This window comes from Aquarana catesbeiana, linkage group LG03 (genome assembly GCF_042186555.1).
Source record: "Aquarana catesbeiana isolate 2022-GZ linkage group LG03, ASM4218655v1, whole genome shotgun sequence".
NCBI classification, from domain to species: domain Eukaryota; kingdom Metazoa; phylum Chordata; class Amphibia; order Anura; family Ranidae; genus Aquarana; species Aquarana catesbeiana.
In genome coordinates this window covers 364,252,600-364,280,344 of record NC_133326.1, presented here as the reverse complement: position 1 = coordinate 364,280,344, position 27,745 = coordinate 364,252,600, and the positions used below count along the sequence as shown (strand labels likewise).

General features: G+C 43.4%; 1 protein-coding gene across 3 annotated transcripts in view; it reads left to right on the top strand.

Moving 5' to 3' along the window:
* The window catches only part of TCERG1 (transcription elongation regulator 1), a 150,105-nt gene extending 125,254 nt beyond the window's left edge, over window positions 1-24,851 (top strand). For all 3 annotated transcript variants that reach the window (XM_073620623.1, XM_073620622.1, XM_073620620.1), the window contains 5 exons: window positions 1,749-1,931; window positions 15,873-16,052; window positions 16,642-16,725; window positions 20,092-20,192; window positions 23,873-24,851. In XM_073620623.1, the coding sequence (XP_073476724.1) occupies window positions 1,749-1,931; window positions 15,873-16,052; window positions 16,642-16,725; window positions 20,092-20,192; window positions 23,873-24,074 (750 nt within the window). In that variant the 3' untranslated portion in view covers window positions 24,075-24,851. The remainder of the gene's footprint in view (window positions 1-1,748; window positions 1,932-15,872; window positions 16,053-16,641; window positions 16,726-20,091; window positions 20,193-23,872) is intronic.
* Window positions 24,852-27,745: the final 2,894 nt, after the last annotated feature.

The following is a 27,745-nucleotide window of genomic DNA, read 5'->3' as shown; positions in this document are numbered from 1 at the left end:
CCAACACTACTGCCACTGATAACCCCCCCCACACACCAACACTACTGCCACTGATAACCCCCCCCCCCCCGCCACTACTGCCACTGATAACCCCCCCCCCCACACACCGCCACTATTGCCACTGATAAACCCCCCCCCCCCCCACACCGCCACTACTGCCACTGATAACCCCCCCCACACACACACACCACCACTACTGCTACTCATCCCATCCCCCTCCAACCATCACCCTTGCCACTGATCCCACCCCCCACCACCTCTGCCACTCATCCCATTCAACCCTCCCACCACTGATCTCACCCCCCCAACCACAACCCTTGCCACTGATCCCATCCCCCCTCATCGCTGCCACTCATCCCATCCCACCCTCCCACCACTGATCTCACCCCCCCAACCACAACCCTTGCCACTGATCCCATCCCCCCTCATCGCTGCCACTCATCCCATCCCCCCACCACCGCTGCCACTGATCCCATCCCCCCCACCATTGCCACTCATCCCATCCCCCGCCACTGATCCTATCCCTCCCCAACCACCACTGTTGCCACTCATCCCAGGGGCATAACTACAGGGGTAACAATTGCAATAGCGCACATGTTGCCCCTGAACACCTGGATGTGGGGGGGGGGGGGGGGTTAGAGGAAAAAATCCCCTCAATTTTTCTCCTGCAGCCACTAAAAGTCTGCTTCTCCTCCTCTCCCTCTGATAGGCATTAAGTGGCTGCAGGAGGAAAATGGGGGGATTTGTTCCCCATCCTATCCAGGTCCTGCTGCCTCCACGATCAGTGGGAAGGGCCCTGGCTGGAGGTCAGGGAGGCCCTCCATGGTTTCTTGCACCAGGGCCCTGAAGGTTCTAGTTATGCCACTGACTGTACATGTGTAAGCGAGTGCACTTTATGGACCATACTTGTGTTTTTCATGCAGGATCTTGATGCTGTATATCAGTAATTTTATTACAGCTGTGTGCATTAAGCCTAAGTGCATTCTTTTAGTGTAAGTAAAATCTTTAATGTCCCAGCATTTTACCAGAAAATATGTAAAAGGATCACTTTTTAATTTTAAACTAAACTTGCATACTGTATACACCCTTGAATTATGTTATGTATTAAATATAAATATTGTCCTTCTACTGGCTTCCTGTAATCATCTGCATATCAGGAAGGCACTGTTACTTTTGATTTCCTTTAACATTGGGAACACTGGCTCTGAGCAGTGCTCAGTACCTTAGCAGTCAGTTGCCTGGCACGTGCGCTGTCATGGGTGCATGAGGAAGGTCCTACTTAAAGTCATATCAGTGACTGTATTCCTATGTTAAAGAAGAACTCCAGGGGAAAAAAAAATTCCCATGCAGTGGGGCTGTGCCCGCACTGCATGGGTTAACTGCTCATTTGCGTCAAGGGGATTGCGGAGCAGAGATATACTTACCTAAACTGCTGACCGCAAGACCCACTGCATGAAAGAATAACTTTTTTTTTCATGGAGTTATGCTTTGTGAAGTGAAGTTGTTGTTTTGTTTTTTGTTTTTTGTTTTTTGTTTTTTTTTTTTTGTATCTACATCTTTATTTTAATAGGGCAAGTGTGCTCCTTTCGGTGATTGCTGAATAGGCAAATACGGCAGATGGGTGCAAGAATCCTAAAAAATAAGATCACAAAAAACCATTCCCAGAAGCCTGTTTGTTATGGATCTCTTAAGAAGTGTTCATTGTTAGCTGGCCATAATGCGAGTTATTTTCATGTCTCCCTCTGCAGAATTTGGATACTGAGAAAGAAAAGGAGTTTGAAAGACAGGCTCGTATTGAGGCCAGTTTACGGGAACGAGAGCGGGAGGTGCAGAAGGCACGATCTGAACAGACCAAGGAGATTGATAGAGAGCGAGAGCAGCACAAGCGGGAGGAAGCCATCCAGAATTTCAAAGCCCTTCTGTCTGATATGGTAATGAAAGGACGTTTTTCTGTTTTTAAATATGTTATTTAACTGGTAATTTATGCTTTGATTAATGCTTTATGTGCATTAAAAAATGAAAATGGCAAGCATTTTCAGCAAAATTCAGAGTAAAAAAAGCATATTCTTAAAATGTATATGTATTCTGATGGATCCTGGTTAAAGCAGTATCTTCATATGCAAGGTATTCTGTCCTTTTCATTTTTGATTAAAAAAAAGCCGGAATATTAGATGTCCCTGTAAAGAAAAGTATATGCCCCCCCCCCCCCCCCTACCGCCTGCACTGCTGAACATCACTGTGATGAAGAAAAATTGTCTGCTGAAGTCGTCTCTTTAGAAATGGACTCTTCCAGGACTGTCGAACTTAGTCCCGTGCTGTGTTCAGTGGTTTATCCTGCCAACCCCAAAGTCACTAAAGGACTCAGTAGTAAAATAGCGGTTGGTGGGAGGTACCACTGAGCGCAGTGGAGAACAAAGGAGATTGACACTCTGAGATGTCAGTTGCTGAAGAGACGGGCTCCTCCATGCACATTGGCTATTTGCCTAGGTCTTCTGACGGCAGCAGCAAAAATGCACCTAAAGTATTTTGGTGCTTCAAGCACTTGGGCATTGATTTCAATGGGCAAATGAATTTATTCTGGACAATTAAATGAATTATTGTTCAAGCGCAAAACATGTGTAACTTTGTGTATGTAGCCCCTAACACTAAGGGAACATTTAAAGGCAAAAAAAATTCAGTGAAACGCTTCTAAAAGTGGTGTTTTTAATGCCCAGTGTGCATGAGCCCTTAAAATTACAATTTTGCATCACATCAGTGTTTGCTGGCACAAGAATGGTTTCACTTTCTTCTGAATAGTTTACTTTCTTTGCAAGTACATCTGTTATTTAGTGTCTTATTTTTGCAACAGAGATGTTTTGAAGTCTATACCTGAATGAAAGCTGCACAAAAAACTTTTCATATAGGTTGAACTGGAGAGTGATTAGGACAACTGATGTTTGAAATTCTATTAAAGCAGAACTAAACCCATTAGTTTAACTAAAGTCCCTGTGTCAAAAACTTTGAGTAGGCAGGCTCAGCAATAAAAAAAAAAAAACCTACCTGACTGTTCGCCTGTGTGTCAGAATGACTGCACATGTGCTCATGCGCAGGAGTGAGGTCGTTCTAGGCTGGCCAATGAAGACTGACAAAGGACAGCATGCCAGCAAGGGACTCGGACTATTAAAGGAAAGAGAAGTTTAGCTCCACTTTAAGGTCAAGGTATGTCTTGATAGTTGATTATTAAAAAGAGTAACTCCGGGCCAGAGCTTGGCCACGAACGGATATGGCCGCCTAATCTGAGCAGTCAGACACACAGGGGGACTAAGCAGAGTCCAGCACCCGCCGCACACAGCACCAACCACCTCCCATCTGCCCAGAGAACAAGTGAGGCTGTCCCGCAAGAGGAATAAGCCGCTAGAGCGCCGCTGCCAGAGTTCTTCAGTGACTCACGGCTGCACAGCTCCCAAAATGGCGCGGGACACAGAGGCAGTGCAGCCTCACATGCTTCCCTCCGTGCTCTGCTCTGGCAACAAAGATGGGAACAAAAGAGCAGTCTCATCCCCCTTCAGCTCACCAAGCCACACAGCACTGGTAAGCAAGAAATCCTTACAGTATTACGCAGCTGAGGAGGAGAAAGGTGATGGAGGGGAAATGACTGACTTCTTAGCAGATCTGCCTGCTTCGGACAATGCAGTCTCGGCACATGTTGAAGCAGATGCTCATGACCCTGCAAAAAGACATACAAAAAGATCTAAATAGGTCAATTTCCCATATCCAAATGCAGGTAGATGATCTGGGGGACCGCACTGATAAGGTGGAGAGGCAGCTCACTGATTTCACAGAGGCATATAATGAATTAGTGGATGCACACAAGGAACCAGCAAATGAGCTTCAACACATTCAGATTAAACTTGCCGACCTTGAAGATCGCACCTGCAGAAACAACTTAAAAATACGCCAGATCCCTGAGTCAGTGACCCCTCAAGAGCTGTCGCAATACTTGCAACTCCTATTCAAAGCCCTTGTACCATCCTTCTCAGAATGAGATCTATTGATTGATAGGGCACATAGGATCTTTAAACCCCCACACATTCCAGTAAACCTCGAGATGTCCTTACTTGCATCCATTTCTTCCAAACAAAAGAGCAGATTCTTCAGACATCAAAATCCATGCCTTCCCTCCCAAATCCTTACGGCCAACTTGCCATCTACTCTGACATCTCTGCTGCCACAACACAAAAGAGAAGGGATCTCGCACCTGGCACCAAAATCTTGTAGCAACACAGCATCCTATACAAATGGGGCTTCCCTATTAAACTTTCCATCACTTACCAGGGCAAAACCACCACCATCCTCCACTTAAAACAGGGCCTAAAGCAGCTTCACAACTGGGGCTTAATCCCCACACCTGAAGCAGGAGCCCCCACCCAAGGAGCAGCCAAATTTGTGCATGGAGACTGGCGCATGGTCACCAACAAGTAATATACTCTGTCTTCTAATCTGGCACAACTTACAGGGTGGCATGCCTTAGTTAACAACCTCCTCCCGTGTTCAGACAGTTCAGTATCTCCACAGTTCATTACTGTTTGGTTTTCATTCACCTCCCCAACTTAAAGCGTACCATGTATGCAATTGTTCATTTTTATGTTTTCGCTTATTATTTTTCCTTACTCTTCATATCCCTTTGTTTCCCCCTCGCTTTCCTCTTAGGTTTGACACCAATGTGTATAACTATTCATATATATCACATACAACTAAGATATGCACTCATCACGGTATTTCTTGTAAACTTAATGTTGTAAAGAAGGTCTGGTCTTTTGCGTTGCCTGAACTAGTGATACGCACACAATGGCATACTTATACTCCTCACAATGTCAAAGTTGTGTCTCTTAATGCAAAAGGGCTGAATAGCCCCTACAAACGTTCCCTACTCTGGAAGGAGGCCCTGTCCCCTAAATGCGATGTTATCTGAGTTCAGGAAACCCACTTTGCACTTAAATCCCCACAATGCAGTCACCCAAAATTTCCCCACACCTTCCTGGCCAGTGCAGACTCTAGGAAAAGAGGGGTCATGATAGCGGTGAAAGCATCTGTAGCATTCCAGCTTCATTCGATGGACGCAGATCCGGATGCTTCCTGTTCCTCTCTGCATCTTTTGACAACTCTCCGTTGACCATAATCTATACGCCCCAAATAATCCTACTCCAAAATTTTATGCTACTATAGCACGTAAACTCCAAACACATAAAGCCCACCCACTAATTCTATGTGGAGACTTCAATTAAGTGATTGATCCATCTATGGATTCCACAGACCCTGCCCGAAAAACCTCTACATCATTATGTTGCTTTCAAGCCTCTGGGGATTTATATGATGTCTGGCGCTGTGCACATGGCAACGAAAAAGACTACACCTACTATTCCCCCGCTATATGGGGTATACTACAGAATTGATCTATTCTTAACCGACAAATTCACCCTACAAAAGATCCCTGGTCCTCCATTGGCATGATCATTTGGTCGGACCACGCACCTATATCCATTGAAATACACCTCTCCAAGGCGACCAGCTCTCTGACCCCCTGGAAGTTCAGTTCCTCCCCCTCAACGAACCAGAAGATCCAAAAGAAAATTGAATCTGATATCAATTAATTTTCTTTCTCGGACATCACGGGACACTGAGCCACAGTAATAACTGATGGGTTATGTAGGTACCTTTAGGTATTGGACACTGGTCACACCCTAATCAGGAAGTTCAACCCCCTATATAATCTCTCCCCTTCCAGGGATACCTCAGTTTTTACGCCAGTGTCTTAGATGTTGGACGTGTAAAGATGTCCTGTGCTGAAGCTCCAAAGGGAATATCCTGATATCCTATACTGGGGCAAGCCAGGCGAACCGGATCCATTCAAAGTGTCTTTTCATGGCCGAATTGGATGGTACCCGGGCCACGTGTCTGAAGAAACGATGTTTTACCTGTAACGCTTCTCTTTTTAGAGAGCTGGACCCAGCAGATCAGAAAATGGCTTTAAATCTCCTAATTTGCTTTACAGGGCCAGAACTGCAGGATCCCCCTATTCGTAGGGGGCCCCAGTCTCTGACGGTTTTTTCAAACGGAGCCCACCGTTTGAAGAAGATTGGGTCTGTGTATACAGAACCCTGCGGCTGGATAAGGTAAGAGGAGATTCCACAGAATTTTTGTTTTTCTCCTTTAAGGTAAATGCATGCTATGCCTATTGTGACCACTGGGGGCTACCAAGAGCATATACCTTCTCATGCTGATTTCTGTCTCAGCGTCCGACGCTGTACAAGCTCCTCCGACCGGCTCCAAGTAGGATGGATGGGGGGTTTTCTCCTCTGGGACATTCCCGCCAGGCTAGTGGGAGGCCGTAAATGGGCTGTAAGACGGTTTTTACACCGCACTGCCGCCACCAGGCCGCCATTTGCATCATGCAGGCTCCATCCCTGCCAGCCTCTCTCCTTCCTCCTCCACCCCCAGCCTTCCTCCATACTTATTCTGGAAGGATCAGGCTCGCGCGGGAAGCGCTCGTTTTTGAAAAAAACGAAAGGGGGGGGCGGCAGAGTGGGGGGGGGGGGGCGTCAGCACAGCGTCAGCGTGCTCAGACGTCCACAGTGCCAGAAGCATGGCTACTTAAAGCACACTTTGCAGGTGCTCTGAGCCTTGGAGGGACACAGCTGACAGTCGCATGTAAGGTGGGACACAGGCATTCTCCTAGGCTGCATTTACTAGGGTAACACCAGATTGGGCATTTGGTAGCAAGGCTTTTGCCAGACTACATCGCTCAGCAGTAAGTGTTCATTTTGGATACCTCACACCTTGTTGCTTTGCACTATGGGTAGAAGAGGTTCAAGAACCCCCAGAACCAGAGACACTAGGGGATCTCGTTCAGGTTCTGACCCCCTGTCTGCTCCCCCCCCCCCCCCCCCCCATTACACAAGAGGTTTTTTCCTCAACCATTACTGGGTTAGAGGAAAGATTAATAGCCGTGATTACAGCTTCACTCAGTGGAAGAAAACGTACTAGGCCTTCCTCTGCTTCCCAAGACCCTCAGGAAGAGGAGCTCTGTGATAAAGGAGATGAATCCCTTTCAGGGGATCAGGATGGGACGGATGATTCCTCTTCGGAGGAATCAGGTGGAGAGGGACCCTCTTCGGCTTCCCAAGAGGAGAAAGTCTTAGTACAGATCCTTACTGGATTGGTCCGCTCCACATTTAAGTTGCCTGTACCTGAAGCTGTTAAAGAATCCTCTTCTGCTTTGGGGTCACTGAAACCTTTCCAAGCAGCACATGCTTTTCCTGTTCATAATTTACTTGAAAAGCTCCTTTATTCTGAGTGGGATCACCCAGATAAGCGCTTTCTTCCGCCGAAAAGGTTTTCAACACTTTATCTTATAGAAGAAAAATTTATTAAGATGTGGGGCATGCCGGCCATTGATGCGGCCTATTCCTCTGTAAATAGTTGTCTGACTTGTCCTGTAGACAACGCTCAGATGCTCAGGGATCCTATGGATAAAAAGATGGAATGCTTATTAAAGGATGTTTTTTCCTTAGCAGGATCAGTGGCCCAACCTGCTGTAGCAGCGATTTGGAGTCTGTCAATACTTAAGAGACCATGTTAAGCAGGTCATCAAAGTATTACCTGAACAACAGGCCCAGGGGTTTGCTAACCTTCCAGCGGCCTTATGTTATGTTGTTGATGCCATCAGAGATTCTATCATGCAAACCTCTCGCCTTTCACTTGGGTTGGTGCATATGCGTAGAATCTTATGGTTGAAAAATTGGTCAGCCGAAGCACCATGTAAGAAGCTCTTGGCTGGGTTTCCTTTTCGTGGTGCAAGGTTGTTTGGAGAAGACTTGGATAACTATATCAAGAGAATCTCTTGTGGGAAAAGTACTCTCTTACCTGTAAAGAAGAAGAGTAAACGTTCCCCTTTCAAACGGACTCTTTCCCCAGGGCTTCAGCCTCCAGGCAGTCACAACGGCCTCCTCCGCCTGGGGCTAGAAACAAGAGTCAACCCCAGGAACAAAAGAAGTCCTGGGGGAAGAAGTCTTCTAGACAAGACACTAAGGCCTCTTCATGAAGGGGCGCCCCCGCTCGCTCGAGTGGGGGGAAGACTGCTACAGTTCTCAAAGCTCTGGCAGGAGGACTTCCAGGACAGATGGGTAATCTCCATGGTAACCTTAGGGTACAAGCTGGAGTTCCAAGAATTTCCCTCTCCTCGTTTTCTCAGATCAAGTGTTCCCAGAGACCCAGAGAAGAAGCAGTCGCTCCTTCTAGCGTTAGAGCGACTTTTGTCGCAAGAGGTCATCAGGGTGGTTCCCACAAAGGATCAAGGATTGGGCTTCTATTCCAACCTTTTTACGGTCCAAAAACCAAATGGGGTTGTCAGACCCATTCTGGATTTAAGAGATCTGAATCGATTCTTAAGGATTCAGTCCTTCCGCATGGAATCAATTCGGACAGTAGTCTCCATCCTGCAGGGAGGAGAGTTTTTGGCATCGATAGACATCAGAGATGCATATCTACATGTGCTCATTTTTCCTGCTCATCAGAAGTTTCTACGCTTCGAAGTAGGAGGGCGCCATTTCCAGTTTGTGGCTCTGCCCTTCGGGATAGCCACTGCACCTCGAGTGTTCACAATGATCTTGGCTCCTCCTCTGGCCAGATTAAGGGCTCAGGGTATAACTGTCATAGCATACCTAGACAACCTGCTCTTGATAGACCGGTCGGTAGCTTCCTTGAACGGGAACTTGAGGACCACGGTCAAGTATCTGGAACATCAAGGTTGGATCCTCAACCTATGGGTCTGGTCATAGATACAAGCCGGGAGAAAGTATTTCTTCCTCAGGCAAAGATCTCTGCTTTAAGGGAGCTGATTCTGACAGTCAGGACCAAGAAGGGGCCTTCTGTCCGCCTTTGTATGAGGCTGCTAGGAAAGATGGTGTCTTCATTCGAAGCAGTTCCCTATGCTCAGTTCCATTCAAGACTACTGCAACACGGTATTCTGTCGGTCTGGAACAAGAAGGTTCTGGCATTACTTTCTGATGCACCTGTCGCATGCGGTGCGTCAGAGCCTCAATTGGTGGCTCATACCCGAAAACCTGCAGAAGGGGAAATCCTTTCTACCGGTTACCTGGATGGTGGTAACAACAGATGCCAGTCTGTCAGGTTGGGGAGCAGTTCTGGAACAGTCTGCGATCCAGGGGCTATGGTCCAGGACCGAGAGGACCCTACCCATCAACATTCTGGAGATCTGAGCGGTATACCTAGCCCTAAAAGCCTGGACTATCAGGCTACAGGGTTGCCCGGTCAGGATCCAGTCCGACAATGCCACAGCAGTGGCTTATGTCAATCATCAGGGAGGAACCCAGGGCCGAGCTGCTCAAAAGGAGGTGAACCAGATCTTAGCCTGGGCAGAGATGCAGGTGCCATGCATATCGGCAGTTTTCATTCCTGGGATAGAGAACTGTCAGGCGGACTATCTAAGTCGCCAGCAGTTACTCCCAGGGGAATGGTCTCTGCATCCTGTCTTTTGGGCCATATGCCAAAGATGGGGGGTCCCAGATGTAGATCTCTTTGCATCCCGATTCAACAAAAAGATAGACAGATTTGTGGCAAGGACGAGGGATCCTCTTGCATGCAGGACGGATGCGTTGGTGATTCCGTGGCTTCGGTTCTCACTGATTTATGCATTCCCGCCTATTCTGCTACTGCCACGACTCCTTCGCAGGATCAGGCAGGAAAGGAAGTTGGTACTTCTGGTGGCCCCCGCTTGGCCCAGAAGGACTTGGTATGCAGAAATAGTAAGGATGACGGTGGGTTCCCCGTGGACCCTACCGGTACGCCCAGACCTGTTATCCCAAGGTCCAGTGTTCCATCCTGCTTTACAAACGCTAAATTTGACGGTTTGGCTATTGAGACCCATGTTCTGAAGAGTTGTGGGCTTTCAGGTCCTGTCATATCTACCTTGAGCAATGCTAGGAAGCCAGCTTCCAGAATGATTTATCATAGAGTCTGGAAAGCTTATGTATCCTGGTGTGAATCCAGGGGTTGGCATCCCAGAAAATATGTCATAGGTAGAATTCTTGATTTTCTACAATTAGGATTAGAGATGAAGCTGGCCTTAAGTACCATCAAGGGCCAGGTCTTGGCCTTATCAGTATTGTTTCAACGGCCACTTGCTTCGCATTCTTTAGTCCGAAACTTTATGCAAGGGGTGATGCGTCTTAATCCTCCAGTTAAGGCGCCCCTAAACCCCTGGGACTTGAACTTGGTTCTGTCGGTGTTACAGAAACAGCCTTTTGAACCAATATGTCAGATTCATTTGATCTTGCTGACAAGGAAACTAATTTTTCTGGTAGCCATCTCTTCTGCTAGAAGAGTATCAGAACTAGCAGCTCTTTCCTGTAAAGAGCCTTATTTGATTGTACACAAGGATAGAGTGGTGTTGCGCCCTCATCCTCATTTTTTTACCGAAGGTGGTTCCAGAGCCCTGTTCTCCGGAAGAGAGGTCACTACATTCTTTGGATGTAGTAAGAGCAGTCAAAACCTATCTGGAAGCAACTGCTCAAATTCGCAAAACGGACGTTTTGTTCGTGCTGCCAGAGGGTCCCAGTAGAGGACAGGCAGCGTCAAATGCTACCATTTCTAAATGGATTAGACCATTGATTATTCAGGCTTACGGTTTGAAACAGAAGATTCCTCCGTTTCAGATCAAGGCACATTCCACAAGGGCTATTAGTGCTTCTTGGGCAGTGCATCACCAGGCCTCTATGGCTCAGATCTGCAAGGCCGCGACCTGGTCTTCAGTCCATACATTCACCAGATTTTATCAGGTGGATGTGAAAAGGCATGAGGATATTGCCTTTGGGCGTAGTGTGCTGCAGACAGCGGTACAAGGTCCTCAGGTCTGATTGCACCCTACATGGTTGTGATCCCCCCCCAGTTGGCATTGCTTTGGGACATCCCATCAGTTATTACTGTGGCTCTGTGTCCCGTGATGTCCGAGAAAGAAAATAGGATTTTTTTATAACAGCTTACCTGTAAAATCCTTTTCTTTTGATGGACATCACGGGACACAGAGGTCCCGCCCCTCTTCTAATACACTTATATTGCTTTGCTACAAAACTGAGGTATCCCTGGAAGGGGAGGGATTATATAGAGGGTTGAACTTCCTGATTAGGGTGTGACCAGTGTCCAATACTCAAAGGTACCTACATAACCCATCATTTATTACTGTGGCTCTGTGTCCCGTGATGGCCATCAAAAGAAAAGGATTTTACAGGTAAGCTGTTACAAAAAAAATCCTATTTTCAAACTAATCATAATCCTGACACAGACCCAACTCTCTTGTGGAATACCCACAAGGCCTAAGAGGACTACTTATCAAACTAAAAAGAGTAACTCCACTTTTGTTGAGAAAAAAAAAAATCCCTCTGGTCAATGTACATTGCAGTGTTTTTAATTTTATTTTTTGTTGCTCTGAAGTAATGGCCGTTCGTTTCATTGCGTCTTTTGCAGACTAATTGTGAATGGGAAGGATTGGTTCAGTGTAATTAGCTTGTGAGCTCTTAGTGTTCTAATTTTTAAAAAAAACTGCAGGGACTACATAATTTTTTATTTCAGCTCTTGGTGGGTATGGCACCAAAACTGAAATTCCTATTGTAGGAGGTGTCTAAAATTTGACTTGTATCTTAGTGCGGACGTCCGGGGAAATTGGGGAGCAAATCACATGAGCAGGAAATTACATTTCTGGAGGCAATCGGTACACCAATGTTGTACAAGAATGCCTCAAGGTTGCTATATTGCATTGCATTTTACAGAAAGTTACAGCGGATACAGGTTAAAAAGGGAAGGCCATTTTTAATGACCTTAAATTACAACATGGCTTGTGTCAGCATTACCATAAAACCCAGATAGCAAAATTTGTCAGTGTGAATTTCCTCCTTTGCTTACCACCTTTTTACCTGCCTGTTTCCTTGGAAACTTAATTTATTCCCTCTGCCTTGCACAGATATTTTTCTGAATTGACGACCCTTTCCTGTAAAGAAAAAGCCTTTCCTCATACTTTACAATGACAGGGTCAAATTACACCCTAGACCAGGGATCCCCAAGCTACAGCCCTCTAGCTGTTGCGGAACTACACATCCCATGAGGCTTTGTAAAACTCTGACATTCACAGACATGACTAGGCTTGATGGGAATTGTAGTTCCTGAACAACTGGAGGGCCATAGTTTGGAGACCCCTGCCCTAGACCATACTTTCTTCTAACGGTTGTTTGTGTTGTCTCAATGGTGACATTGTTCTGCCATCCAAGCATTCAAAGTAATTCTCTCTCAATTGCCTGGATGTAGTAGGAGCCATTAGTGCTTCCATTAGTGAGACAGATTTCCTGTTTGTTCTTTCTGCAGGACCTCATAACTGGCACCCTGCTTCAGAATTCACCACTGAATTCACCTCTGTTGCCTAACTCTGTAGGGCAGCCACCTGGTCTTCAGTTCATACTTTTTCAAAGGTATCAGGTGGATGTTCGATCTCCTGCGGGTGCAGCTTTCAGCCGCAAGGTTCTTACAGCAACAGGGTTTACACAGTTCCATTTTATGTAGTTGGTGCCCACCCTTGTATTCATTGCTTGGGGGACATACCATGGTGTATAAATAAGTTGTCTGTGTCCTGTACTGTATGAATAAAATTAGAGGAATGTTCACTTCCCTGTAAATTCCATATTCTAGTATAGTGCAGGACATAAGCCACCCTCCCTACAGTTTCCTTGTTACTCTGCATTGCTTGCATTGTGGGCTCAGAGTAGGGTAGGGTTATTGGGAAGGTGCCCTGGACGATTGTCCTTTTTTTTTTTTTTTTTTTTTTTTTTGTAGAGTAGTATATCTTTGCTAAAATAACAAACAGGTTTTTATTTACCTGCTCTGTGCAATGGTTTTGCACAGAGCAGCCCCGATCCTCCCCTTGAGTCCTCTACTGGCACTCCTGGCTCCCCCCTTTTGAGTGCCCCCCACAGCAAGGTTCATGGACATAAGACAGAGCGGGGCTCAGCCCCGCCCCTGCTCCCTCGTCACTGGCTCTGATTGACAGTAGCGGGAGCCAATGGCAGACGGTTTTGCACCTTGCTGCACAGGATGCTGTAAGTTAAAAAAAAAACCCTGCCTTTATAGCTACTTTAAAGGCTTGCCAGTATTCACTCACCTGAAGGTACAAACCTATAACACATGATGTATAAATAAGATGCTTGCACTGTACTCTAAGATATGGAATTTTACAGGCAAGTCGAATTTTCCTCTGTTTCACAGTCGTCAGCAACTGGCTCTGGGGAATGGGTACTTCATCCAGAAGTGTTTGCAGAACTCTGACAGAATTGGAGAACCCCAGATGTGGATCTGCTGGTGTCCAGGTTCAATGTAAAGCTGAACAGATTCACATCCAGGACCAGATATCGCCAAGCATTTGCGGTGGGTGCTCTGGTGACACTGTGGGATCAGTTCTCCCTAATTTATGCCTTCCACCCGTTACAGCTCCTGCTGATTCTAGAGGAGGGCATCCCTAGATCCCTAGCTTCTGTTTACCACAGCTTGGCCCAAGAGAATGTGGTACTCAGACAACATGGGCCCTTTCAGATCAACCTCGCAAGGTCCAATCTTCCATTCCTCTTTACAGTCGCTGGCTTCAACGGCATGGCTGGTAAAGCCAGGGGCCTGAGAGACAGGAGTGTCTGATTTGGTCATGCCTCCCCTGCTAAAGGCTAGGAATGTGACTTCAAGGAAAATTTACCACTTGTTTTAACTGGTATCAGGCTAGAGAACTTCATCCTCAGAATTATGTTGTGGGGCGTATCCTGTGGTTCTCCAAAACTGGAGTTTATCGGAGTCTGACCTTGAGTACAATCAGAGGTCAGTTTTTGGCTTCTTTCATGGGCCTATTGCTTTGCATTCTTTGCTGCTTTCCAATTTGTCTAATGGGTCTTGCGTATTATTCCATCAGGGGAACCTCAACTTGGTACTTTCTATATTGCATAACTCTCCATTGGAACCCATCCGGTATATTCCTTTAATCTTTCTAACCCTGAAAGTTATATTTCTGATTGCTATTACTTCGGCTCGTAGAGTCTCTGAATTGGCTGCTTTTGTGTACAAGGAGCTGTTCCTGGTGCTCCCAATGACAAGGTGGTTCTACGGCCTTTGGCATCCTTTATACCTGAGGTGGTCTCCTCGTTGCATCTTAACCAGGATATTGTTACCTTCCATCTATCCTAAGCTTCCAGCGCCAGGGGAACAAGGCTCTTCATACCTTGGCTGTGGTTTTTGTAATCAAGTTTTAGCTTAAGTCAGCTGCTGCAAATTGTCAGTCTGTTTACTGCTTTGTGCTTCCTGAAGGCTATGCAGCTTCCAAATCTACCATTTCTTGATGTATCCATCTGATTATTTCTCAAGCTTATGGTATAAAGGGGAAAGTTCCACTGTTTTTGGTAACCGCTTCTAATGCCAGGAGAGTTTCCTGGACAATTTAACACAGGCTTTTGTAGCGCAAGTCTGTAAGGCAACTGCAGCTGGTCTTCAGTGCATACTTTTACAAAGTTTTAGCAAGGGGATGTTCCAGCTTCTGAGGATGCAACCTTTCATCGGAAAGTCTTGCAGGCAGCTGTGTGAGTTTCTTACCTGTTCTGGTTCGGGTGTTTAAGAACCTGTTGGCTTGTTGTGATGATGACCTCATATTCAGTGCTTTGAGTTTCCTATTGTAATGGTTATGATGGTACCCTGTGTCCTAGGATGTATGTTAAAGAAAATGTGATTTTTGGTTTACCTGTAAAATCCTTTTATCAGTGTACATCACAGATAGGGATCCCACTTCTCTTACTTTGTTTATGCCCCGTAAAATAGCCAATGCCATGCTTGACTGACAGGGGTTACGCCTGTGTGGGGGTTACCTGTCGCCCCCCCCCCCCCCCCCCCCCAGTGTCTAATCACCTGACGATGGCAGCATAACCCGATCGTAATTTTTTTTGAAGATACTTTGTCCTGTGATGAACTTCAAGAAAAGGGTTTTGCAAGTAAACCAAAAATCTAATTGCCCCCTGCTTAGCATAATTGGTTCACTGCTTTTCCCAGCAGTGAGCACAGTATTTAAAGTCAGATTACAGGCAGTCCATGGGAGTTTTATCTTTAAAGCGGCCTTCAGTCATTTTTTCAACTTTCCATCTATTAAATCTTCTGCCCTTGTTTTAACTTTGGATAGTAAAACTTTTTTTTTTCTGCCAGTAAATACCTTATACAGCCCACTTCCTGTTTCTTGTCTGGTAAAAATGCACGGCTCTCTCTTGTGAGTTTGCCAGGAAGGGAAGGGGGGTGAGTCATAAGAGGGCAATTGAGAGCTGCAGAGCTAAGGGTGTGCCTCTGTGTAAATCTAGAAAGTGAACAGGCAGCAGCTTCAGCTGCCCACAGTTAAAATGGTTGTAGCCAGACTCGGTGGGGGGAGATTTCTGCAGCATATTTGGCAAATACAGAATCACAGTATATATAAAAATAATATGCAAAGTGGTTGGAGGGAAGCTTCAGAATGGCAAAGATGTTTTTTATTACAAATTATGTGAGCGGACTGCAGTTCCTCTTTAAGATGCCTGCTATGAGTCGAAGGCGTGCAGTTTTTAAATAAAGTGCGACAGGTAATGATTAAAATAAACTTCTCTCACTTAGCACTTGGTTTCGGAAAATGCATTGGCATCACCTGATTTGCAAGTAACTATCTACATTGAATTTTTCCAAATCCTTGTAATTTTCCTTTTCGAGGGGCAAATCGTGTGTTTATTTTTTTCCTTTTATGTTTGTAAAAACTAGATTATAATTGCATTCTGTTACTTTCATAGGTGCGATCTTCAGACGTTTCATGGTCAGACACCAGAAGGACGCTTCGAAAAGATCACAGATGGGAATCTGGCTCACTATTAGAAAGGGAAGAAAAAGAAAAACTTTTCAATGAACACATTGACGCTCTTACAAAAAAGAAGCGTGAACAGTTCCGTCAGCTCCTAGATGAAACGTATACAGTATGTAACATTATTAAGGCTTCCAACTATGAGCAATGTACTTTATATACTAATATAAACGGGTATTTACAATGTCCGCTTACAGGGCTTTCTGTCTGTGTACCTTTTTCATAGCCATGTCATTCTGTTTAGTATACTTTAAAGCGGAGTTCCACCCAAAAATGGAACTTCCGCTTTAAGGGAAGGTGACCCCCTAACATGCCACATTTGTGGTGGAGTGGAGCAAAAACCCTCTTTTTAGAGGGTTCCAGCTCCCACTTCCTCCCGGGGCTCCGCGGCGCCGGAAGGAAGTTCACCTCTCCACCCCCCCAGCCCCCTCCCCCCGAGGATGTGCAGTACGTGCCCAGATATGAAGCCACAGCCGGGCGCCCATAGTGACAATGCCGGCGCCGCATAGAGGAGGGGGAGACGAGTGGGGCTTCGTTCCCCCCGCATCGCAGGACCCTGGGACAGCTGAGTGTTCGATTTATTAAAAGTCAGCAGCTGCAGTATTTGTAGCTGCTGACTTTTTAAAAAAAAAAATTTCCAGCAGAACTCCGCTTTAAGATTTTGACAGCTTAACTAAACTTTTTTTTTTTTTTTTTTCCAGATTACTTTAACTTCAACTTGGAAAGAAGTTAAGAAAATTATTAAAGATGATCCTCGGTTTATTAAGTTTTCTTCCAGTGATCGGGTAAGAAAATTAATGCATTGCTGGGCTTTCATCAAATACGTGTTTTATTTGGTCTTCTATATTTTGGGTTACTAAAACAAAAAGGTTTGTCCATACAGATTTTGTCTTTGTTGCTTTTGCCTAAACAAGTTGTTGAAAAATTGGAGTAATAAAAGGCACAATTAAAAATTGCATGGAGAATAACAGGATTTTTGTACTCACTGTAAACTCCTTTGCGTTATTTGCGGGACACAGGAATACAGTCGGGTTATACTGCTGCTTACAGGAGGTTGGGACATTAGCAACCAGAACTATTGTAAGTCAGCCCCCCTATATCCCATCTGCTTGTTAGCATGACTATTTGTAAAGCAGTACCAAGAACATGAACCGAAACAAAGGGGTCAGACTTGTGTCCATTAATGAATCAAAAAAAGGAGTTTATGGTAAGTGGTAAAATCCTTTTTCTTGATCCTACAGTACAGGACACAGGCAGACTCAGACAACTGGGTTATAGGCAAGTACTTTCAGGTGATTGGACACTGGCTGTCGAGGAGAGCGAGTTTCCAAGGCATTGTACCTAGAAAAGACAGTGTGAGCAAGGCTAAAGGTCTTAGCATTGTTCCGTGCATGGCAGACTCCCACTCCTTCTCAGAGATGGATGAACTGCAACGCCTGGATGTGTCCAACGAACCTGGAAACTTGGTCAAGGTGGTACCTGCTAGTGTGTATAGAACTATTTGTTCTGAGGAGCCAAATTGTAACTAAGGATTAAGGTACTCCCCTGAGTGAAGTTGCCCAGGCATGGGGAGAGGGAACTATCCCAGTTGCCTGAAGAGGCTAAAGTTTCGTGCCAGGGACTACCTGGTCTATAGAGATAGGCCCAAGCCTATGCCAACCGAGAGGGGAGTGGAGATAGGCCAGGAAAAATTGAAACAGGGTAAAGCTAGTGTGTGTGTGTGTGTGTTAGTTACCTACACTTTTGCGATAGGGGTGAACTACCTATGTGATGACAAGAGATCTGGGTGTATACAGGGCTTAGACCTCTTTTAAGAAAGACTTAAGCTGTACAGTTTTGGCCAACAGAGCCAGGTAGCTAGCAACACAGGAACCCAGCAGAGTTTTATTCAGATGGATTTTGGAGGTGTTGGGCCTTTTAGGAAGGAGCTGGCACTCTCTCTTCACAGGTTATAGATAAAAAAAAGGGGGATATATGGCACAATGAGTGTCGTGTGTGTGTGTGTGTATGTATACTGATGATGAGTACAGCAAAAAGTCCAAAGTTCAATTGGAACATCCGGGCGGCTTCTTGCATAGTTTGGCTTGAGAAATAGACTTTGGCGGCCTTGAAACATGTGGCCCTGCCCCCTAATGTCAATTCCAGTGTGCTTTGCATCCCAAAGGAGTCCGGCGGCCATCTTTTTGGTTTCTGCATCCTCCATTACAACTGGTTTTTGGCTCTTCATGTGGAAGGCTGCAGGTTTTACAGAAGAGACTCCATGCCCCACATGCCAGAGCCATGTGCTGACCGTGGGCACCAATTCTTTTGTACCATGTGAGTTACTAATTTTCATGCACCTAATACTGCCTGTAATTTACTACATTTAGTCTGGTGCCCCCTGGTGTGTCATCTTGGCTCTACAGGTTACCCACCAGCCCACTTAGGCCCCTTTCACACTTGTGTGACTTGTCCTGCGACTTGGGACTGCAAAGTCGCATGACAAGTCCATGTATACCATTCATATCTGTACCATGCGTATGTGTGCGACTTCAGAGTAGTCTCTGCACTACTTTGGTCCCACTTTGAGGCTACTTGAGGTCCATAGACCTCATAAATACACACCAAAATCACGCAACTTTCAGGTCGCACAAGTGTGAAAGGGGCCTTAGTGTGTTTGCTTGTACCAAGGTGTCCTGCTATGCTGCAGATTACCACCAGAGGCCCTATCCTATTAATGAGCACGTTCTTTTAACTGTTTGTGTAAGTTGTTTGCCAATTGTCTTTCACTCCAATAAATACCTTTTTATATTACACTTAGATCATGCCCCCACCTCTCTAATGCTTCACAGGTTGCCTGAGCATCCTGCAGAGTGGATGCCTGGAAAAGGACTAGACTAAAACATGTGGGTTAGTGCTTTGCGAAGAAACAGATGTGTCCAAGTGATGCTGAGGTTCTAGGTCCTTATTTATGTAAGGGACAGCCTAAGCTGGTCTCGGTCCACCTTGTAGGTCAGGTAGTCCTTCTGGAAACACTGAGATGTCAAGAGACTTTTCATGCTCAGAGGACAAGAGATTTGACTTGGACCCACCCAGCAGAGCTGAAGAAGATTTCAATAATGTGGACCCTATAATTATAGGGGCACCAGTTTCCAGAGTGCAGGTGCCAATTCCCTCAAAGGATACAGAGTGGACACCCTCAAAACCTCTAGGGCAGTATGGACTGCAGTCCTCTTAGCAGCAGAAATGCCACCTCTGTCTATATGCATACATATTGCATCCGCATAGCAGTAATGCAACTACATCCATAGTAAGAGGCAGAGCTTCAGGTACTTGCAAACATAAGCAGCTGGTGCACTGAGAGTCGTGCACCCAAAGGTGACAAGGGATCTTTATTAAACTTTTTTCAGCAGAGCTGACATCCTCCTAGGACACAAGAAGTGAAGGGGGGAAAAACTGAGGCATGTTGGATTGAGGAGTGGTTATTTGGGGGCTGGCATACAATTTTTCTGTTGGCCAGTGTCCAATCCCCCAGTAAGCAGTATAATCCAAACTGTATGTATATGTAATTTTTTTTTTCCTGTTTTCCAAACTCTTATTCTAAATGTCACATATATACAACCACAGGGTTAGAATGAAGTAGACTATGACAGTAAACATATCAATAACCGGAAAATAACTGTAATGGTGTGTTAATGTCTTTAAAACCTTATTTCTGTTTAGAGTTTTTTATTGTATATTGTTTGTACATGGGGCAGCCATATTGGCTCATGCATTCTGTGCTTACTGCTTTGCAATACAGCACAGCTTTGCTGTTCTACTTTATTGATGCACGTCTGCTTAGACTGAATGGAAATAGACGAGTCATATCCTGTGATATCAGGCATAGTGCAATAAAAGGCCTCACTTAGCTTGTTAGATGCACCGAGTACTACTAGATAGAAAATCTGAAAATCTGTTTTTCACATCAGAAATTATTTTCAGGTTATTTTTACAATATTTGCTCAGAATGTGTTCTTTTTTGAAAGCCCCATTACAGCCCTTTTAAAGGTGCTTAACAAAGTGATTCCATCCATAATCTGTGTAAGAAATAAATTTTATATTATTATTTTTCTGTTGGTCATGTTTTTATTTCTGCTTGGTGCTGGAGTTATTTATTTTTGTGCTTGCAGAAAAGGCAAAGAGAATTTGAAGAATATATCCGAGATAAACACATAACTGCCAAAGCTGACTTCCGAACACTTTTGAAGGAAACAAAGTTTATTACATACAGGTTTGTAATTTTAGAAATGTAAGCGATTTATATTTTCTTGCTTAGTCAGTAAAAATCTTACATTTATTTTGAACAAATTTCACATTAAGTGCTATAAGGGGCTGTTTTACTAATCCTAACCATGTTTTCTGACACTTAGATTTCTATGTTGAAGCCTAACTTGGGGATACGTTTCCCTAAAAGCTTGTCTCGATGTAAAAAAAATAAATAAATCTGACTTTAATAATTCAATCGAAGCTGTCCCAAGAAGTACCCATTTTCATCAAAAAAAGCTGTTAGTCTTTTCAGGTTGAATAACATCCAGTGTCCCTCAACTCAGAAGATTGATTACAAATTGTGAGTTCTGGGAATCAGTCATGTCATCTGAGGGGGCATCAACACAGGACCTCTCATTCACAGCGTACTGGTGCAGCCAGTGGCACTGACCTCAGGATAAAAAAGAAAAGTAGGAGCTGTATACACTTCAATTTTCTTCTCTAGCCATATATCATACAATTATAAAGTGAATAGTTAAAAGTGGAAAAACACTTTTGTGTTCTACATAAATCTTCCAATGTTCACACTGTTAATAAGCGTCCTGTGCTTCCGATAAATTGTGTATTTTTCACACTTCACCACTGTGCCAAGCCGTAATCCACCAGTGATTCCAAAAAAATGTTCACTCACCAAATGGCGATGACCCCTTATGTATAATTTATTTATTCTGTGCTCACCAAACTAGTAATGCGATCAGTATTATAAAAAATATTGTGTTAAAAAAAAAATACAATTCATATATGAAAAAATGTGTGCATGTATGCTGCTATCTCAAAGAATTAAATACTCAATTTACAAACCTATATAGAAAAAAAGATTGCGCAAAAACTCAAACACATCAATAAATAATCGTGCAGAAATCACATAACCTGTATCTAATATTATCATGTTGAAAGTCTCAACAAACACAGGATGAACTTTAAAATAAAGAATCCATAAAGACAACTTCTAATGTGTTAAAAAGTCTCAACATGGACACAATGAATTTGAAATAGGATGTCAATGAAGGCAACTTCTGATGCAGCCCCTGGAAATCTGCAATGGTGACTGGTCAATGCTTAATATCCGAACGGAGAAGTAAGTTAAAAAAAAGATGGCCTCTTACCGGACACGATACTCCTCCAATAAGTTTCAAAGGGATTTAGAAGAAAAAGAGGAGCTTCATGGTGCAGTAAATAATGGTAATTTATTCCAAAATTTTCCTTAAGCACAGCGCTGTGCTTAAGGAAAATTTTGGAATAAACTACCATTATTTACTGCACCATGAAGTTTCTCTTTTTCTTAACACCTTTGAAAATAATTATTGGAGTAGTATCGAGCAGAGTGACTGGAAAGTTATTAAACCATCTCCCTGTCCCAGACGAGAGAGAGCGGCTATTCCTTTTTGGAGCGGACCGGGTGGAACATCTGACACTGTGGATATCAGGCGAGTTTGATCTCTATAATTTGGGGTCCATCGTGTCCGGTAAGAGGCCATCTGGCTTTTTTTAAATTGCTTCTCCATTCGGATATTAACTGCTTCAAATCTGCGCTATAGTCAAATGATGGCTACAGCGTGGATCTGCTTTGCCAGGAGTAAGTCTATTGACGTCCTCCTCCTTGCAGCCTTACCACGCCCCCCTGAAGGGTGCACGTGGTGCGCGCTGTGATCCCCGAGACTCGGGTGATCACAGATCCGAGAAAGAGGCCGATCCCAGCCGCTTACCACGTGATCAGCTGTCAGCCAATGACAGCTGATCACGTGATGTAAACAGAGAATCTGTAATGTTTTTGGGTTTTTTTCTCACGCTAAAAGCGTGAGGAGAAAAAAAGCCGATCACCGGCTTCTGTTTGCAGGAACATTGGTCCCGAAGAGGAAGAGCCTCGTGTGCCCACCAGTACCACCTGCCAGTGCCAGCAATCAGTGCCCACAAGTGCCACCTATCAATGCCCACCAGTGGTTCCAATCAGTGCCACCTATTAGTGCCCTTCAGTGCCACCTCTCAGTATCCACCAATGGCAGCTATCGGTGCCCTTCGGTGTTGCCTTATCGGTGCCCATCAGTGTTGCCCATCAGTGCAGCTTACTTAATGAAGGAGAAAAACTACCTGTTTGCAAAATTTATTAACAAAATATAAAACGGTTTTGTAATTTTTTTTTTTTTTCCAGTCTTCTTTAATTTTTTTTTAACAAAAAAAAAAAAAAAAAAAAACAGAGGTGATCAAATACCATCAAAAGAAAGCTCTATTTGTGGGGAAAAAATTATACAAATTTAATTTGGGTACAGTGTTGTATGACCGCGCAATTGTCATTCAAAGAGTGACAGTGCTAAAAGCTGAAAATTGGTCTGGGCAGTAGGTAGGTTTAGGTGCCCAGTAAGCAAGTGGTTAAGCATTGACCAGCCCCCATTGCAGATTTCCAGGGGCTGCATCAGAAGTTGCCTTCATTGTCGTGCTATTTCAAATTCATCGTGTCTGTTTTGGGACTTTTTAACGCATTTAGATATAAGTTGTCTCTTTTTTTTGGATTCTTTAGTTTAAAGTTCATCCTGTGTTTGTTGGGACTTTTTCAACACAATAATAATTCGTAGTGACTTATTCACTCACATGTTATGTGTTTTCTGCATGATTCTTTATTCATGTGTTTTGAGTTTTTGCGCAATCTCTTTTTTTCTATAGATGACCCCTTATAAATATGCAGGTCAGTATGCCCTTTACTTTATTTGAAAAGACCATTCCAGTCTGCTTCTAGCATGCCAGATCTCCTGGGACTCAAATCTCCATCTCCTCTCCACTCCATACCACCAAGGGACATGCATTTCTGTATAATGCCTTTTATACAGAAGTAAAGCGCATACTGACCTGTATATTTATAAGGGGTCATTGCCATTTGGTAAGTGAACTTTTCTTATTGGAATCACTGGTGGTATACAGCTTTGCACAGTGGTGAAGTGTGAAAAAAAACAATTTATGAGAAACACTGGACACTTATGTGTAACATGGTGTGAACATTGGGCTGTATACAGCCCACTTCCTGTTTCTTGTCTGGTAAAAAAGCCTAGGCTTATGAGATTATGCACAGCTCTGTTTGCCAGGAAGAGGGCCAGTGAGAGCTGCAGAGCTGGAGGTGTGTGTGTAAATCAAGGAAGTAAACGGGCAGCAGCTTCAGCTGCCCCAGTTAAAATGATTGCAGCCAGACTCAGTGGAGGGAGATTTCTACAGCATGTTTGGCAAGTACAGAATCACAGTATATATAAAATAATATGCAACGTGGTTGGAGGGAAGCTTCAGAATAGCAAAGATGTTTTTATTACAAATTATGTGAGCAGACTGCAGTTCCTTTAATGGCACTATGGCCTCTGCAACTTGTGCATTGCTGTTAAATGAACTTCCTGTTCTACTCTATGGGCTGCATTTTCTATGTATTTCTATGAAGGATTTGCTGCATAATAATGCTGTCAAAACCCTCCTAATGCATTGTGTATGGAAATATATGAACACACTCCTAAGGTGGGTTCAACTCAGCAGAGTTCTGGTTGTCACAGTAGGACCACTTATAGACAGTGATAATGACGCAGTGTGTGTTCACTCCAAACTAAAATAAAAAATATTCTTCCACTTGTAAAAAATTCGATCACGCTAATGATTTTGGTCATTTCCTTATAGGTCAAAGAAATTAGTTCAAGAATCTGACCAGCATCTAAAGGACGTTGAAAAGATTCTACAAAATGACAAACGCTATCTAGTACTTGACTGCATTCCCGAGGAGAGACGTAAACTTATTGTATCCTATGTAGACGATCTTGATAGACGCGGCCCACCACCTCCACCAACTGCCTCAGAGCCTGCGCGAAGAACCACAAAATAACAGGGCATGCCATATGTGGATATATGTCGGTTCATACTAACTGTTCAGAACAACTGCATGAGCAAAAACACAAGGTTTATCTTGGGTCATTCTCCTAAAAACTGCAAAAAAAGAAAAAAGGCAAATACAAATAACTTCATGTACACGAGGAGAAAAAAAAGAAGAGCAGGATTATGCTGGAAAATGGTTATCTGTCCAACACTCTAGAAATCTAATCTAGGTGTCACAGCTGTCATATGTGCTTTATTAGAGATTCAGTTGGTTTGCATCATCTGAAGCGATCTGATTTCTTCAAGTCAGTTTGACTGGAAAGTATGGTGCCATAACAGCAGAGTTACGTAGTATTTTATTGGATCGCGATAACCATTTGAAAGTATTTTTGGACTGTTCATGGCAGACTGAAAGATACTTTGCTGGAATACAAGTCTGTTTTTCTCCACAGCTGTTTTCATTTCGTTTATTGAATTGGAAAGGCTTTTATTTTTTTGTTCCCTTTCAAAAGTACCAGCAAGTTCAGACCCTAGAATGAGGCCTTCATCTGTTGTTGTCACACAACTGATTTAATCAATCATCTTGTATAAATGTTTTTTTGTTTTTTTTTTTCCCGAACATCGTTTTCATTTACTTTGCAATAGATGGGGGGATTACTAATCAAAGTAGTTCCTAAAACTGTATTCCACCGCTAGACATGTCGTTTTTTTTTTCTTGAAGATTCATTTTGGAACGAGGAATTTGTTGAGTTTGTGTATTTGAAGTACAATAAACCTTTTTTTTTATATATATATATATATGTACTTGGTTTGTATAAAATGTATTTTTTCAGCATAAATGTAGCAGATTCAGATTCTTAATGTGTATTCATTTAGCTGCAAGTGCAACTTTACTTAATGTGCCCTCCATTACCATTATAGACTCTGTAGATACTTGAAATCAGTCCTAAAGCATTACTTGAAATTGCATGCAGCAAGACTTTTTTTTGTGATAGACTAGTCACTTTAGTAGGGTGCCCATTTGCTAAGTGCCTCCTAGTAGTTCTGTATATGTAGTGTGGATGTCACTACATTGGCACTACCTGCAGTAGGAGGACCTTCTCAAAGATCTAGGCAAGCTGTTCTGCCTTTTCCTGCTGCAATCCACCCCCAAGAGCAAACCTGTTTTGATTCAGAGGGCTCTTGAGAGATGTAGTTAGCAGGAATGTGTGTGTTTTGGATCACATAATGCCCTACAGAAATTACCCACCTCTAGTATTGTCTGATAATGTTGTACAATCTCGGCTTTTTTATTACGTTTTTGATGCAAGAGCAGTGCTTCTTAAATTACTATTGCTGGTGTGCAGCTTTAAGTGATGTATTGTTTTTTCAGTGCAATTTCTCAGCTCAACCCACGGTATGTAAACACCATGCTTCAATCTATAGTTATTTAAGTCTTCACATATAGTGGGAACAGCCAGAAATGATCACTGGTAAGTCAGCAAGAGAAATGGTCCTGATCCCCTACTGTCAGCAGCAGACCAAACCTGAGGACATCTATGCCATGTAGGGCACCGCTTGAGGGGAAACCTACTAGGGAGTAGGGTAGTGTGATTACCCACTTCAATACTGGACACTTTCACCCGATTTCTGCCCAGGCTAATGTTCAGATTTCAGCACTGTTACTTTGAATGACAATTACTCAGTCATGCAGCACTAACCAATTTCAATTTTTATTATTTTTTGAGACCAATCAAGCTTTCTTTTTGGTGGCATTTAATCTCTACTGTTTTTTTTTTTTTATATATATATATATATATATATATATATATATATATATATATATATATATATATATATATATATATATATATATCCGACAAAAATACTGAAAAAAATGTTTTTGTTTTTTTTTGTTTTTTTTTTTAGTTTAAAACATTTTGCTAATAGTCTTTCTTCATAAATTTAGGCCAAAATGTATTCTGCTACATTTCTTGAGTAATAATAACCCAAATCAGTGTTCATTATTTACTGTGTGTGAAAGTTAAATTTTTTTTGCTATTGCTCAACACTCAGTTGGAACGCTTTTGGACATTCTGACAGTTAATTACTTTTGATGTCCCTCAGTGGGTGAGAAAATTTGGATTTCTAAATTATACATCACAGGACATAGAGTTAATTTTTAGACTATTGGATTATGCTCCACCTCCATGTGATTGGACACTGGCAAAGCATGACACCACTCTGCATAACCCCTCTCACTCTCAGCATAGTTTTTTTTTGCTAGGTTTTGGCGCTGTCTCTCTCTGCTGAGTCTTCTGCTATGCCATGATGCACGAATGTCTACATAAACTGCTTTTCTTTATTGTACATCCCAGGACACAGAGTATCTTCAGATCCATTACAATAGGGTTATGCTGATATTTTCAGGTATGTAAAAAAATATATGGGTGCAGTGTTAAACAAATTTTAACATCTAAAAATATATACCACTAATCAGTGAAGACTTCAATGAAAAATAAATTCACAAGAAAAGTAAATGAGAAAAAATGATACACAAATAAGACCAATCAATGGTCCATATATCAATCTGTATAATAAGTCCACCAATTCCTGAACATATGGTGTTCAGGAATCTTCCTTAACTTCATTCACTGTGCTAAAACCACCACCAATACTCCGCACTCACCAGAACATGTGGCTGCCAAAAAATAAGCAGCAACAGCACTCTTTGTATTCACCCAGACAACCGCTCTCTCATGGAAGCTCTCCTTTTTAAACAGATCCACTGACCAGATCTTCGTGGTCCAGGGTGCATGAATATAGTGTGGCTGCCACACAGTCCATGTGACGTCAGCACTCTAAACTCTACCCCATGCGTTTTGCCCGCACTCTAAACTCTAATCAATGCATTTCGCCCCTTACTGATAGAGGAGGAGCTAAACCCTACAATGCATTTCACCCTCTAGTGCATTATTGCTGTTGGGGGAGGAGGAGGTTGATTTAGATCCCACCGAGGAAGAGGTGGGAAGTAAAGTGGTCCTTCTTTTCAGAGGTATTCGCTCCTTAAGAGTTCCAGGGTCACGGCTTATCACAGACTCAAAAAGCCTGTGTTGATTTTCTTGAGGAAGTGGTTCAGACAAATTTGAAGTTGCCCCTTCCTGAGCAATCTGCTCGAAAGATTTCTGGATTAGGATCATGGAACAGCCTCTCAGCATTCCCAATCCTTTTCTGTAAATCCCCACTTAAAGGATGTGCTATGTGCAGTATGGGCTCACCAAAAAAAAGTGTGTTCTCCACCAATATCCTGTGGAAAGCTAATTTATCAAAAATGGAGTATGCTGTTGTAGAGCTGGCAGTTTCCTATTTCAGATAGACCCTCACAGTTCCAGTGGACAAGGTTACTGGTGTTTAAAGTGTAAAGGCAAAACTTTTTTTTTTAGTTTTGGATAGCGAGGGATTAGTACATTTATCAGCTTTTATTGCTGTCTGTAGATTCACCCTCTCTTTGTCTTGTTTACCGTTCTTGTCGGAAATGAAAGTTAAAAAAAAAAATCACAAATTTTGGGTCGACGCCATAATAGTAAAAGAGGTGAGATCTTCCAATGGGGACACGTTTCTGGAGACACCACAGGATTCCCTCACTTTGGAAGGATTTCCTCTTCCTGTTTTGACTGAGGCAGGAAGTAAAGGTAAATCTCC